This window comes from Eublepharis macularius, chromosome 12, assembly GCF_028583425.1.
Source record: "Eublepharis macularius isolate TG4126 chromosome 12, MPM_Emac_v1.0, whole genome shotgun sequence".
NCBI classification, from domain to species: domain Eukaryota; kingdom Metazoa; phylum Chordata; class Lepidosauria; order Squamata; family Eublepharidae; genus Eublepharis; species Eublepharis macularius.
In genome coordinates, this window is record NC_072801.1 from 9240568 (window position 1) to 9254596 (window position 14029).

General features: G+C 42.6%; 1 protein-coding gene across 1 annotated transcript in view; it reads left to right on the plus strand.

Annotated features, from left to right (window-relative positions):
- NAGPA (N-acetylglucosamine-1-phosphodiester alpha-N-acetylglucosaminidase) overlaps nucleotides 1–14029 on the plus strand; it is a 28695-nt gene that overhangs the window by 2263 nt on the left and 12403 nt on the right. The window contains exons 2-5 of the mRNA XM_054995615.1: nucleotides 5324–5809; nucleotides 7411–7550; nucleotides 8925–9033; nucleotides 9468–9596. Coding sequence (XP_054851590.1) covers nucleotides 5324–5809; nucleotides 7411–7550; nucleotides 8925–9033; nucleotides 9468–9596 — 864 coding nt within the window. The remainder of the gene's footprint in view (nucleotides 1–5323; nucleotides 5810–7410; nucleotides 7551–8924; nucleotides 9034–9467; nucleotides 9597–14029) is intronic.

The following is a 14029-nucleotide window of genomic DNA, read 5'->3' on the forward strand; positions in this document are numbered from 1 at the left end:
ACTAGGATCCGGGAGACCCAGCTTCAAGTCCCCACTCATCCATGGAAGGGTTGTTGTGTGGATAAAATGGAGAAGGGGAGAATGTTTTTTTAATATATATATTATTTTTTATTTTATTACAACAGATAACAAGCAAAAATCACATAAAGAAACAAGAACATAAACATGGGGGGAAAAAGAGCATCGAGGGAGACATACCATTTTGGACATTTTACAAAATTCTTTAAACTCATTACATAATCAATAACTCTTCCGTAATACCCATATCTTTATTAAGTATATAACTTTGACTTTACTGAGAAGATAGCCTCATTTTTCTATTATTTATTGCCTGCCTTACAAATCTAATTTTCGAATCCACAAAGCATTAACTCTGACTTCTCTTTTACATACAGAAAGTCCATGAAAGGTTTCCAGGTCTTCACAAAGTTCAGATCAGATCAGATTCGTTTTATTGTATATGGCCATTGGCCTTCACAACGTCAAAACACTCTCAAATATCAGTATAATACATTAGCAAAATAATCAGGTAATCAAACACTTCAAAACCACATAAAACACCCTACTAAAAAAACTTTAAAATTAATAAAACCTTCTAAAAGCAATCACAGCAAATCAATGGCTGATTCCTTTGCTCTGGTCTTCCTAGCAGCTAAAGCGAAAAGCACCAGTCTTAATGAAATAAAATAATCCTTGTCAGAGAGCATCATAACAATCTTATCAGAGTCAGACAGGGGATATAGAGCAAACAAGATCTTAGCCAGGAATTTATTCCTAGGTTCTGCATATAGAGGGCAAGCCAGGATATAATGAGGGAGGTCCTCCACTGAATGACCACATATACAGATGTGTTAGTCAACTGGTGTCTTTTTATATCGACCCACTAGCATCTCTGTAGGCATTGTTCAAAAGCGCAATGAAGTAAAGGTCCTCCTAAGATTATACAGTTATGTTGGTTAAGTAGGAGGCCTTACAATGATCTTTTTTAATCATATTAAACCAGGGGGCAAAGCTTGATTGAGAAATCAGAGAAGCATCAATTAGGGCATCTTCTCTAAAGACCCAATTGCGAAGATCAAAGCTATTCTCCGAGCGCTGCAATAAATCATCAGGGATAGTATATCTGGCAACGACGTAGTTAATAAATTGAAGGCGAGTATTATCTTTGTTATCCAGTAGATAGAAACTAAGTTTACTGTATGAGTCAGGAGTTCTTAGCTGGTTTTCCCCCCAAAATTTTATAATCATCAGGAGGGCTCGAGCCCTCACTGGAGGGAGTCCCAACTCAGCTCATAAATGGGCAGCCGGTGTCCCTTTAGGGAGTGCCAGAATTCACCTCATAAAGAGGTTTTGGATTCTTTCTGACTTAGAAGTAATTGATCTTTCCACCCCCAGATCTCAATACCATACAGCAATTGGAAGATAATTTTACTAACAAAGTTGGCTGTCATTTTATCCCTCAGCAACTCTGTTAGTTTTGCCATTTCCACAATCTCCAACATTTTCATTAACCAGTCATCTACTGTTGGAAGTTTATTCAATTTCCAGTATTGTGTGTAGACTAATCTTGCAGCCGTTATCATATATCTAATCAAAATTCCAAATGCACTTTCTATTGAATTATCCACTAAGCTCAATAGGCACATCTCTGGCTTTAATTGTAAGTTACTCTTTAATATTTTTTGCATTGTTAAGTATATTTGTTTCCAATACTTTTTAGCAATGGGGCAGGTCTACCAGTATGGTAGAAGGAACCTTCATTTTTTTGGCATTTCCAAAATTTATTTGACACCCCATTAAACATCTTAGCTAATTTTTGTGCTGTCGTGTACCACCTGTACATCATTTTTATAAAAATTATCTTTCAGATTGTAACAATGTAAATTTTAGACCATAATTCCACATTTTCTCCCACTGCTTCATATGGATATTATATCCAACATTTTTAGCCCATTTAATCATGCAGTCCTTCACTTGTTTTTCCAGTTCTATTTTTAACACAAATTTATACATTCTAGATATTAAGTGATCTTCTTTTGTACATAACTCTTTTTCAAATGTACTAGTTCCATGCCATACATTTTAAGGTCATTTTAAAACCTTTCTGATAGTTGCATATACGCAAACCACTGACAATCCAGGCCTTTTTCTTTCAGTTCCTCTCTTGAGTACATTTTTATCCCCTCTTGTGAGAAATTACATAAATCATAATACGTTAGCCACTTATCTTTATGTAATATTTCTCTTCTGAATAGTGCCTCATGTGGTAAAAGCCACATTGGTGTTTTTGTTGTTATTCTTGCCTTAAACTTATTCCAGATTTGTATCAGGGTTTGGCATATACTATGATTCTTAAAGTCTACATTTACTTTGATTTTATTGTACCACAGGTAGCCATGCCACCTATACCTTAAATCATGTCCCTCTAATTCCAAGAGTCTCCTATTCTTTAATGTTATCCACTAAACAGGCAGCTGCAAAGCCTTTTATTTAATACGTGGTTTTTTTCCTTTGCCATATAAACTTCATTATCTCTCTTTGCCAAAGCTCTGACTGCTTATCAGAGCTTAAAATTGGGATTGTCTGAAACAAAAACATCAGTCTTGGCAAAACATTCATTTTAATAACGGAAATTCTTCCTAACAATGATAGTTGTAATTTCTCCCATCTTTCTAGGTCTTTTTTAATTTAATTCCATACCTTGACATAGTTATTTTGAAATAACATCATGTTTTTATTTGTCAGTATTACCCCTAAATATTTTACTTTTTTTTTCAATTATAAATTCCGTCATCAACTGACTTTTTTCTTTTTCCTGCATATTCTTTGTTAGCATCTTTGTTTTTCCTTTGTGAACTTTAACTTCTGTTAACTTTAAATTCTGCTACTTCACCAAATTCCTTTAGACATACCTCTATTCCCTCTAAGGATTTTTTTTAAGGAGAAGACCAGGTCGTCTGCAAATGCTCTTAGCTTATATGATTCTTTTTTAACTTTAATACCTTCGATCTTACTTTCCTCTCTAATGGCTCTGTTTAGCACCTCTAGTACCAGTATAAACAGATGGGGTGACAATGGGCAACCTTGTCTTGTTCCCTTTTGAACTTCACATACACTAGTTAGTTCTCCATTAACTATTATTTGGGTCTTTTGTATATTAATAGCTCTCACCCAGGTGATAAAATTATCTCCAAAGAGCATTTCTTCCAGGACTTTTATCATCAGTTTCCAGTTTATATTGTCAAATGCTTTTTCTGCGTCGAGAAAAATCAGCGCTGCTTGTATCTCGTTATGTTTTTCCAAATATTCAATTATATTCAGCACATGTTGTCTTTTATTTGCCTTTTCGGTAGAAGTCCACTCTGATCTTCTTTAATAAATTCTTGTAGGACCAGTTTCAATCTTCTAGCCAATATTGTGGCAAACAACGTATAATCATTGTTTAAAAGTGATATGGGCCTTAGTTTTTCACTTCACTGGGGTCTAGACCTTCTTTCGAGATCAAAGTAATATTAGCTTCTCTCCACGTCTCTGGTATCTTCCCCTCTTTTATAATTGCATTAATCGTAGATTGGATAGGTAACAATATCTCATCTTGAAATAACTTGTAGTAAGTTACTGTCAATCCATCTGGACCAGGTGCTTTGAGAGGAGGAGAATGTTATATGCCGCTTTGGGTCTCCACTGTGGAGGGAATTGGGATGTAAACACAGAAAATAATAAAGCTGTTAAGATTAAAGGATAGCACATTCTTTACTGAGAATGAAAATGTACAGTATCCCAATGTTGAACTCACACCATTGAAGATAGATCAAGATAGGTAACCATGTTAGTTTTTCTGTAGCAGTAGAAAAGAGCAAGAGTCCAGTGGCACCTATAAGATTAACAAAATTGGTGGTAGCATATGTGAGCTGTGGCTCACAAAAGCTCATACCCTATCACAAATTTTGTTAGTCTTACAGGTGCTACTGGACTCTTGCTCGCACAATTAAGTTATTTATTATAATTTATGTCTTTTATGGTCGCCTTTCTTACTGAGACTCAGGGTGTCAGGATGCTAGCATCTGCCATACCCAGGCAGGAAGGGGTGTGTGGAGGTTCCCACTAAATTGCTCCTAGTGCTGGAAAAGGAGTCTCAGTGACCTTGGAGGCTTTATTCTCCCCTGTTCACACGGTTCCCAGTGGGGAAGGGTGGGGGAAGAATTCTAGCCTAGGAGGGATATATGTGTCTATGCTGTTGTAGTGCCTTATTCTGGACAAAGACCATCATAAGATGACCATTGTAAGATTATGATACTAGACTCGTTCAGTAAAGCTTTACAAATCCTGTGGAGACTTTCGGAAACATGTCTTGGCAGATCATTACACAAGGTGGATGGCACAGTGTGAGATTAGTACAATCAGTGTCAAGGACATTTCCATAAACAATGCCATAGGGTAAAGGAATACAAGTTTACAAAGACATGGCATTAGCAAGAATCCAATACAGAGTTGAAGAAATGCTGAAACAGAACATAAGCAATGCTAGGGCTGACATTCGTCAACATGAAACACAGGTAGTACGTAGGAGTACATATTTAAAGCAGCAGATAATATGTAAGGCAACATAGTGGTGAGGTCTATGGTCCTTAACTCATTGGCGAAGCATCTGAGACCCCCACTCCCTACAATACAGCCCTCCTATCTGAGTAAAAAGCCTTTTTGGATAATTCAGTTTTGCATTGTTTGCAGAAAGCCAGGAGATTGGGTGTGCTCCTGACCTCCTCAGGCAGGCTGTTCCACATGGTAGGGGCCACCACAGAGAAAGCCCGTGTATTGGCTGCTGTTGATTTCACCCATGTGCAGACTGGCACCTGCAGGAGACCCTGTTCAGATGAGTGAAGCTGCTGTGGAGGAACATAGGGAGGGAGGCGGCCCCAATCAAAAGTGGGGAGTACCAAGCTCCCCTGGAGGAAATGGCTGCTTTGGAGGATGCAGTCTATGGCATTCTATCCTGCTGAGGACCCTCTCCTCTCCAAACCCCCCTCCCAAATCACCAGGAATTTCCCAACCCAGAGTTGGCAACCCTAGGTGGAGGTGTTGCTTTGCATGCAGAAGGCTCCAGGCTCAGCCCCTGGCATCTCCAGTTAAGACATCTCAGGTAGCAAGAGCTGGGCACGACAGAGAACCTGCTGCCAAGCTGAGACAATGCGGAACTGGATGGACAGATGGGATGAAGGAGTGTCACATGTCCTAACTGTCCAGATGGACAGGCAAATCTGTTTGAATTGGTGCAAATTACCTTAGACTGTGTTACTGACTTCTGAAATATGACAACTTCCAGGAATTCATTAAACGATGACCTCTTGCTGCCATATCCTCCTTCCCAACATGGCCCCAACCACCACCATCGGTATGTCAGAGACTGTCAACTTCTTGTGCATGGCAACACGACACACGAATCCTGGCCCAGCGACAACAGCAGCATCACCCCTCTGGCCACCACACGGGCATTTGTTTCATACTTCCCTCCCAAAGGTCAAAACCAAAGAGAGGTGTACGGGCATTTCACGGTTGTGAGAGACCCGTTAAGAACATTCTCTGTGTTGGAACCTGGCGGGCAGGGAGGTTGTTGGAACCACACGAGAGCAACCGTGGAAGAGACTGCCAGACTGGGCAAGTGCCTTGTGGCCCAAAACGGGGGCTACTTTGATGTGGACACTGGGGAGTGCTTTGGGAACATCGTGAGCAACGGGCAGCTGGTACAGACCTCCACAGGCCTTCAGAATGCTCAGTTCGGCATCCGGCAAGACGGCACACTGGTCTTTGGGTAAGTATTGGCAACTTTTCTCACCAGGGGTTCCCTGGATGTATACCCAGGAGGGCTGGTTGGATGCAGTCCCCCAAACACTTTCATCTGGCTGATGGTTTTACTCCCAAGTGTTCGCTAACTGTAAAAAAAAGATTGTGCATTGTCAACGTTGTATCTCTTTTGTACTTGCTGTGTAGTGTGTGAATGTATCTTGAAGATGTGATCTATAACTGTGAGGCCATGAGGGTGGCTGGGAATAATTTGAAAATCTGAGAATATATGGTCGCTATCCTGTCCTTTCTACACTGTACCCAAGGTAGCATATAGCATGGCCACTATATTGAAAATGCTAAGCAGATTTCCCTGTTAACCTATTACCCATAAAATCAAAATGGGCTGCAAGACGGATGAACATAGTAATGATAACATCAAAATACCAAATGGTGGAAAACTAAAACAAGAGGCAGCCAATCAAAAAAAGATGCACTGGTGTTATGTTCTTAATCCCTTCCTGTCTTCAGAATGGATGATCATTGGCCTCTGGAAGGAGAGAGTTCCAAAGCCTCTGTGTTTTCAGTGATTTTCAGTCTTCTCATGTAGTCATAGACTCATGGAGCTGGAAGGGACCTCCAGGGTCATCTAGTCCAACTTGCTGCACAATGCAGGAAATGCACAACTACCTCCTCTCCCCCGTCATACCCCCAGTGACCTCTGCTCCATCCCCAGAATCAAAAAGAGTCCAGCAGCACTTTTAAGACTAACCAACTTTATTGTAGCATAAGCTTTCGAGAATCACAGTTCTCTTCTTCAGATGCCATCCCCAGAAAAACCTCTCCTGGATCCCTGGCCAAACTGGCCTGGGGAAAATTGCTTCCTGACCCTAAAGTGGCGATCGGCATTACCCTGGGCATGTAAGAACTAAATACTGATGCAACCCTTCCTGCCTTCACTCTCATGATCTGTGCAGGTTCACAGAATCAGCATTACTGTCAGATGGCCATCTAGCCTCTGCTTAAAAACCTGCAAAGAAGAAGAGCCCACCACCTCCCGAGGAAGCCTGTTCCACTCAGGGACTACTCTGTCAGGAAGTTCTTCCTAATGTTTAACCGAAAACTCTTTTGATTTAACTTCAACCCATTGGTTCTGGACTGACGTGAAACAAATCCCTGCCATCCTCTATATGGCAGCCCTTTAAGAACACAGTGTTTTTTCCCAAGATTTCTACCCCTTTTTTCTGCCATTTACGAGAAAGCACTTCACAAATAAGTTCAACACAGTGTTTTCAGGCTCGCTAAATACAGGCTTCCATATGATGATATACCACACTGGGGAAAATTTCCAGTATAGTATAGTTATTAAAATTCTAGATTATATGGAGACTGGGGTTTGAATGTGTCATGATGCTTGCTAGGTAATCTTGGGCCACTTACTCTCTGTCAGCTTCACCCACCTCACAAGCTTGCTGCGAGGATAAAATGCATAAATGAGAACCAAGACACCATCCTGAACTCCTCAGGAGGAGGCTAAGATACTACTGTATGAAATAGCTTCCTTCATGTGATTCTTTGATTGCAGGGCAGCTGTTTCCAAACGCATCACTTCTTTCTTGTCTTTTCCAGGTATCTTTCTGAGGAGGAGGTGTTAGCTAAAGAGAACCCTTTCGTCCAGCTGGTGAGTGGGGTTGTCTGGCTGGTGCGAAATGGCGAAGTCTATGTGAACCAGAGCCGAGCACTGGAATGTAGTAAGACACAGAAGTCGGGTAAGTGCCTGCAGCTGCAGTCTCCATCACAGGAGGTCGCAACTGTAAACGAGCCTGCTCTTAAAGAATGTGTTGTTACCTACCTCTCCTCTTCATTCAAACCGTTCCTTAGACATTGAAAATGTAAGCTGTCTTTGAAAACGTAAGCTGAATGATGAATGAAGGTGGCATGAAAAGTAGCAAAAATGGCAGAATATCTAATGTGAATGAGAGAAACCATGCAAATCTGCCTGAAATTACAGCATCCTGCATTTTAATTCTTGGAATTTGGGTCGGTGCAAAATATGTAGGTAAAATGTAAGGTTGTGACACATTTAAAAAAAAACCCACCCAGTCAATTGATTGCACAAAGTTAAGTAATTGATTAAATTTCCATAAATTTGCATCTGAATAAAACCACACCAGGTGATGTATGCATATAGTTGCACCAGTAACCAAGAGGAATTTCCTCCCTTGTGACAGAGAAGGGTTCTAAGCATCTGGCACCTGTGAGTCTTGTGAATGCTCGTGGTTTTTAAAAATCGACCACCCAGTAAATCCTGGGCATTCTTTTCTTCATTTCATTTTTTTCTTCACTTATACCTTCTCCTTTTCCCCCAATGAGGATTCAAAGTGGTTTACATTGTTCTCCTCTCCTCCATTTTATCCTCACAACTACCCTGTGAGGTAGGTTAGCCTGAGTGTGGGTGACTGGCCCAAGGTCACCCAGCAAGCTTCCATGGCAGAGTGAGGATTCTAACCTGGGTCTCCCAGATTTTAGTCTGACAGTAACAACTACACCACACAGTTTCTACAGTTTATAGTTGATTAATCTAACCACATGACAAAGTATAGTAGTGCTATCAAAAACATAGCAGTACCAAGAGATGCAAAGTGAAAATGCTCTCCTCTGTGCTACCTGGATGGGCAGAGAAGGACTTGTAGGTGTATTGGTGGGTTTCATATAATCATACTACTGGCATGAGCCCAAAGATCACCTTCTGTGGGCAGGCAAAGAGAATCCAGCCCCCAACGTATGCTAAATAAACTTACGAAGCCCAAATTGCATTGGGCTGCAATGAGAAAACGGAAGCAGTGTGGGAAACTGTCCGTAGAACAAAAGACTCCTGATGACAAGGCAGTTCACGTAGCACAAGAGAAGTCAAACCCTGCCATCAGCAACCACACAGTCACTGGCCAACATGACCTTGCCTGTAGTACGTTTCTTTTCCTCTGATGGGCAGATAGGGCTCTTGTTTGGGAGGAGGTGTGGAGGAGAAGACAGGTTTTTAAGTTAGTGTTTAAAAATGAGTATGAAGTTTTGCTAAGCAAAAGAAAAAAAATCCTGCAGATTGACTTATTTTTCTCCCCCATCTGTCCCCCTTCCCCTGGCAGGACCTTTTGACATGTTCATCAACACTGTGTCTGCCAGGACAGCCGTGGGACATGACAAAGAAGGGCATTTGGTTTTAATGCATGTGGATGGTCAGACAGACAGGAGGGGGTAAGTCTGTGTAGCGCCTTAATCCCCTCTCCCCCAATATTTAGTGCATTTTTATCTTTCCCTTCCTACAAGACACTTAAGGCAGGATACATCAATCTCCTCTCCTCCACACAACAACCCTGCAAGGTTGGTTAGGGTGAGTGAGTGTGAGTGGCCAAGATTACCCAGCAAGCTTCATTTAGGGGAATTTAGTCTTCCTAGATCTCAGTCCAGCCTTCCATCACTGCACCAAGCTGGTGGTCAAGGTAGCAGGAGGAGAACGAGGGCCACCTGGGTCAAAACCCAGAATCCTCACTGCCAGAGGTGATCCTGTTCAGGCACCTTGGAAGAGGGATGCTGGGGAATGAGCTCCTCTTTCTGTGTACTGTTCTGGTGGATTACTTTGCCATGCGAGGTTTGTCTTCTCCTAACATCCTCCATTCTTCGTTGCACAGTCTCAGCCTCTGGGAAATGGCCGACCTTCTGAAGCAGCAGGGCATCGTCAATGCGATCAACATGGACGGCGGAGGGTCAGCCACCCTCGTCTTAAATGGGACTCTTTCCAGTTACCCCTCAGATCACTGGTAGGTGTTTGCCAAAGGACAGGTAGATCTCTTACTGGCTGGTGATGTGGGGTCCCCTTTCTTTAGAGCTGAGGTGATTTTTCTGTGGAGTCATTTAGCTATTTAGCCTGTCTGCCAGCTTCCTTGTTGTGTATTCGAACAGCACAGCACAAACAGCAGTATTTCAAGACGGGTGGCTGTGTTAGTCTGTCTGTAGCAGTAGAAAAGAGCAAGAATCCAGTAGCGCCCATAAAATTAACAAAATTTGGGGTAGGAAATGAGCTTTCATGAGCCACAGCTCACTTCTTCAGATCTGAGCTGTCTCACACAAAAACTCATGCCCTGCCACAAATTTTGTTAGCCTTATAGGTGCTACTGGATTCTTGCTTTTCTCTACAGCAGTATTTCAATGAGACAGTGTTGTGTAGTGATTAGAGTGTCAGATTAGGACTGGAGAGACCCAAGTTCGAATCCGCACTCTGCCACAGAAACTTGCTTACTTGGGGCCAGTTTCACACTCTCAACATAACCTGCCTCACGGGGTTGTTGTGAGCATAAAATGGAGGAGAGGAGATTGGTGTAAGTTGCTTTGGGGTCCCACTGGGGAGAAAGCCTGGATACAAAATGAATGAATGAATCCCCCCACAAGAGATCTGCTCTTGCCCCACACCACTTGTATAAACAAACAGCAAGCGAATCAGACCCTGAAGAATTGTTGGTGGTCTTTAAAGGTGATCGTTGTGCAAAGCATGCATGGACTAAAGTGTGGGGGAAGGAGGCACCTTTAACAGACTTATTAAAAACGAAGGGGAAAGACCTGCAAGGGAAAAAGCCTATTGCTAAGTTGAACTGGATGGCAAAATGTCAAGAGGTGTTTGAAAGTTTTAAAAAGCTGTTAGTTTCTGAACCGGTTCTACAGCATCCAGATGAAAACTGAAAATTTGTAGTGCAAGTGGATGCAAGCGACACAGCTGTGGGCAGGGTGCTCTTACAGCCACATGATGAGGGGAGACTGCACCCCTGTGCATACATCTCCAAGAAATTCTCTGAGACTGAAGGCAATTGGACTGTGTGGGAGAAAGAATCTTTTGCAGTGAATTTAGCCCTTGAAACCTGGAGACATTGGCTAGAGGGAGCTAAAGTGCCTTTTGAAGTATGGACTGATCACAAAAATTGAGAGGCACTACGCACCCCCGGAGACTGAATGCCAAACAATTAAGGTGGGTGGAATTCTTCTCTAGATGCAACTTCACATTGAAATACCTCCCCGGGCGATCGAACTTCTTAGCGGATGCCCTTTCATGCATGCCCCAACATGACAGCCAGAGGGAGGAGATGATTGATACAGTTTTTTCACTCGCTCAATTGGGAGGAGCGGTGACAACATGGAGCCAGGCAGCAAAAATGCAAAGCAACCCAAAACCTGATCTCTCAGAGTGGGGAGAGAGAGTAAAAGAAGGAGGGGGAAAATATGCCCAAAGCTGAATTGAAACAGGCAGAGGGTGGTCACTGTTATAAGGGAAGCAAACTTTATATCCCAATCAGCTTAAGAAAGGAAATCTTGCACCAATGTCATGACTCATGATGCAAAAACCACTGGACGTTTTGGATATCTGAAAACATTACACTTAGTGCAAAGACAGTTTTGGTGGCCAGTGATGAGAAAGGACATATCTCAATACATATCCTCCTGCCCAGTGTGCATAATCAAGGAGAGGGAAGCCCCCTGGACTCTTATAACCGTTAGAAACTCCCCCTAGACCATGGTCTGTAATTTCAATGGACTTTATCGCTGAGCTTCCCCCCTCCAAAGGGCACATGGTTATTCTAGTAGTAGTGGATCTCTTTTCAAAACAGGTTCATTTTATTCCTTGTACTACGATACCTACAGCGAAAGAATTAGCCAGCCTGTTCCTAAAGCATATAGTAAAATTGCACTAGTTTCCCAATAAGATGATCTCCGAGAGGGGCCCACAATTAGTTGCCAACTTCTGGCGGGAGCTTCTTCAACTCGCGGGAATCGAACAAGGAATTAGCTCCACCTATCATCTACAGCCCGACGGACAGTCCAATCGCACAAATCAGGTGCTAGAACAGTTCCTAAGATGCTATATTAACTACCAACAAGATGATTGGTTGGATTTTCTTGATTTCGCCGAATATGCGTATAACAAGTCAATACATTCCTCAACCAGAGCTACACCATTTAAAATAGTCCATGGGTATGAAGGAAATGCTCTGCCTTTCACTACAGCCCCTGAATCCTCACAGGGAGGAGACCTGGAGGATGGTGCACCAAGTTAACTTCCCAATGGGGAATCATTCAAAAGACCTTGGACAAAGCTAAAGAGGATTACAAAAAATTTGCTGATAAAAACTGCTCAGAGCAGTGGGACCTGAAGCCAGGAGATTTCGTATACATCTCCACCAAAAGCATAAAAGGGGAGCAACCTAGTAAACTTGGATGGAGATATCTAGGTCTTTTCCATATAAAGAAAGTAATAAGTAATGTGACTGTAGAAATTGATCTTCCAAAGAACTTAAAACAAATCCATCCTGTGTTCCACTTCAGTCTTTTAAAGAGGGCTCCCCCGAGAGATCAGTGGCATCCTGAAAAGGGGCCCCCTCACCCCATGTTAGTAGATGGACATGTTCACTATGAAGTGGAAGAAATCCTTGACTCTAAGATTAAACACAACAAACTCTTTTACCTGGTCAGGTGGAAAGACTTTGATGATTCGTACAAGGAGTGGGTGGAAAAATTCCATATGAATGCACCTAGACTGATTCCTAGCTTCCATAAATGCTATCCTAACAAATCTGGCCCTTAGGGAGGGGGGGCATCTTTAGGGAGGCAGAATGTCATGTATGTCTGTACTCATTCATCCATGCCAATTTTAATTCTGATTCTGAAGCTTAGTTGAGTTAGTGTAAACATGATTCTAATGTGACTTGATTTCCTGTGGTTAGTGCTCTAACTGTTTCTCAGGCTTTCACAGGTGGTTATCTGTTGGACTCCAATGTTTGTGGCCTTGCATTTTCTCTCAGACTATGATATGTCTTTCGTCCTAGCAACGAATCGTGATAGCACAAATATGTAAAATGTTCTCACAAGGAAAGAGGGGCAAAAGATAGTTTAGAATTGGGAGGAGGAGGAAAAATGGGATGGAAAAGAAATGTTCTTTTCCCACGTTGTCATTCCTGTCAAGCTTCTACTTGAGCTGCTTAGATGCTTGCCTTGCTCCTAAGTAGACCTATGGACCTGAATATGGAAAAGATCTGATTTCTGAATAAAAGTCATTTAACCAAGGATCTGTGTCTTGCTATAATGATCCAAAGATCTGTCTGCCATATTCTGTCATCCAGAGCCTGACAATGGGATCCTAATGCTTGCACAACCTTTGGGTCCCAAGACCTATGGGAAGCAGCAGCAGTACAGAGGAAAACAATGCCTCTACCAGCCTTTCCACCAGCCATGTCCTCTGCTCCATCCGTATCACGCAATTTCAACTCACAGCCAGAGAAGGAAGTCCTCTCACAAGCCAAGACAGGTCTACAGGCTCACACCTCCAAAGATGAGAGCCAGTTTGGTGTAGTGGTTAAGAGCACGGGACTCTAATCTGGAGAACCAGGTATGATTACCCACTCCTCCACTTGTAGCCAGCTGGGTGACCTTGGGTCAATCTCAGCTCTCTCGGGGCTCTCTCAGTCCCACCCACCTCACAGGGTGATTGCTGTTGTGGGGATAATAATGACATACTTTGTAAACCACTCTGAGTGGGCATTAAGTTGTCCTGAAGGGCGGTATATAAATCAAATGTTATTATTATATCATAAGATCCAAATCAAATCTTCTGACTAGAGGAGGAAAAGCTGATGATATTCAGGAATAGGAGCATCTGTTGTTTATATGCTTTGCAGGAGCAAAAAAAGGACAGAGGGCCTTGTCACAAACAACCTCCACTGGGTGGTCTAGGCAGTTCATCTGTATTACCAATTAGCCCATTTACCTTGCCCGTGGGGAGTAGGTGCCCATTCCACCAGATCCCAGGCATCTTCGGCAGCCTTTGTCAAAAGGACGTCTGCAAGGCTGCCACTTGGTCATCTGCAGATACCTTCACAAGGCACTTTGCTCTGGATGTCAACATCAGGAGAGATGCTGCCGTAGGACATGCTGTTCTTCAGTCTCTGTTCTTATGAAGAGCCTCACCTGCCTCCTAGGGTAAGTGGCTGCTAAACTGCTATGTGGGACTGCACAGAAGACTGACAATGAAAACAGGGTTGTATTTACCTGAAGCTGTTATTTATTGAGGTCTTCTGTGCAGGCACACACAGTGTCCCTCCTGCCCCACTGTGTTTTTCAGTACTTACCAGAGAGTTGCAGCAGCTCAGGAGAAACTGGAGGTAGGGACATCTGCTCTTTGGTCAGCAAACAGCTGTGCATACCGTCTGGG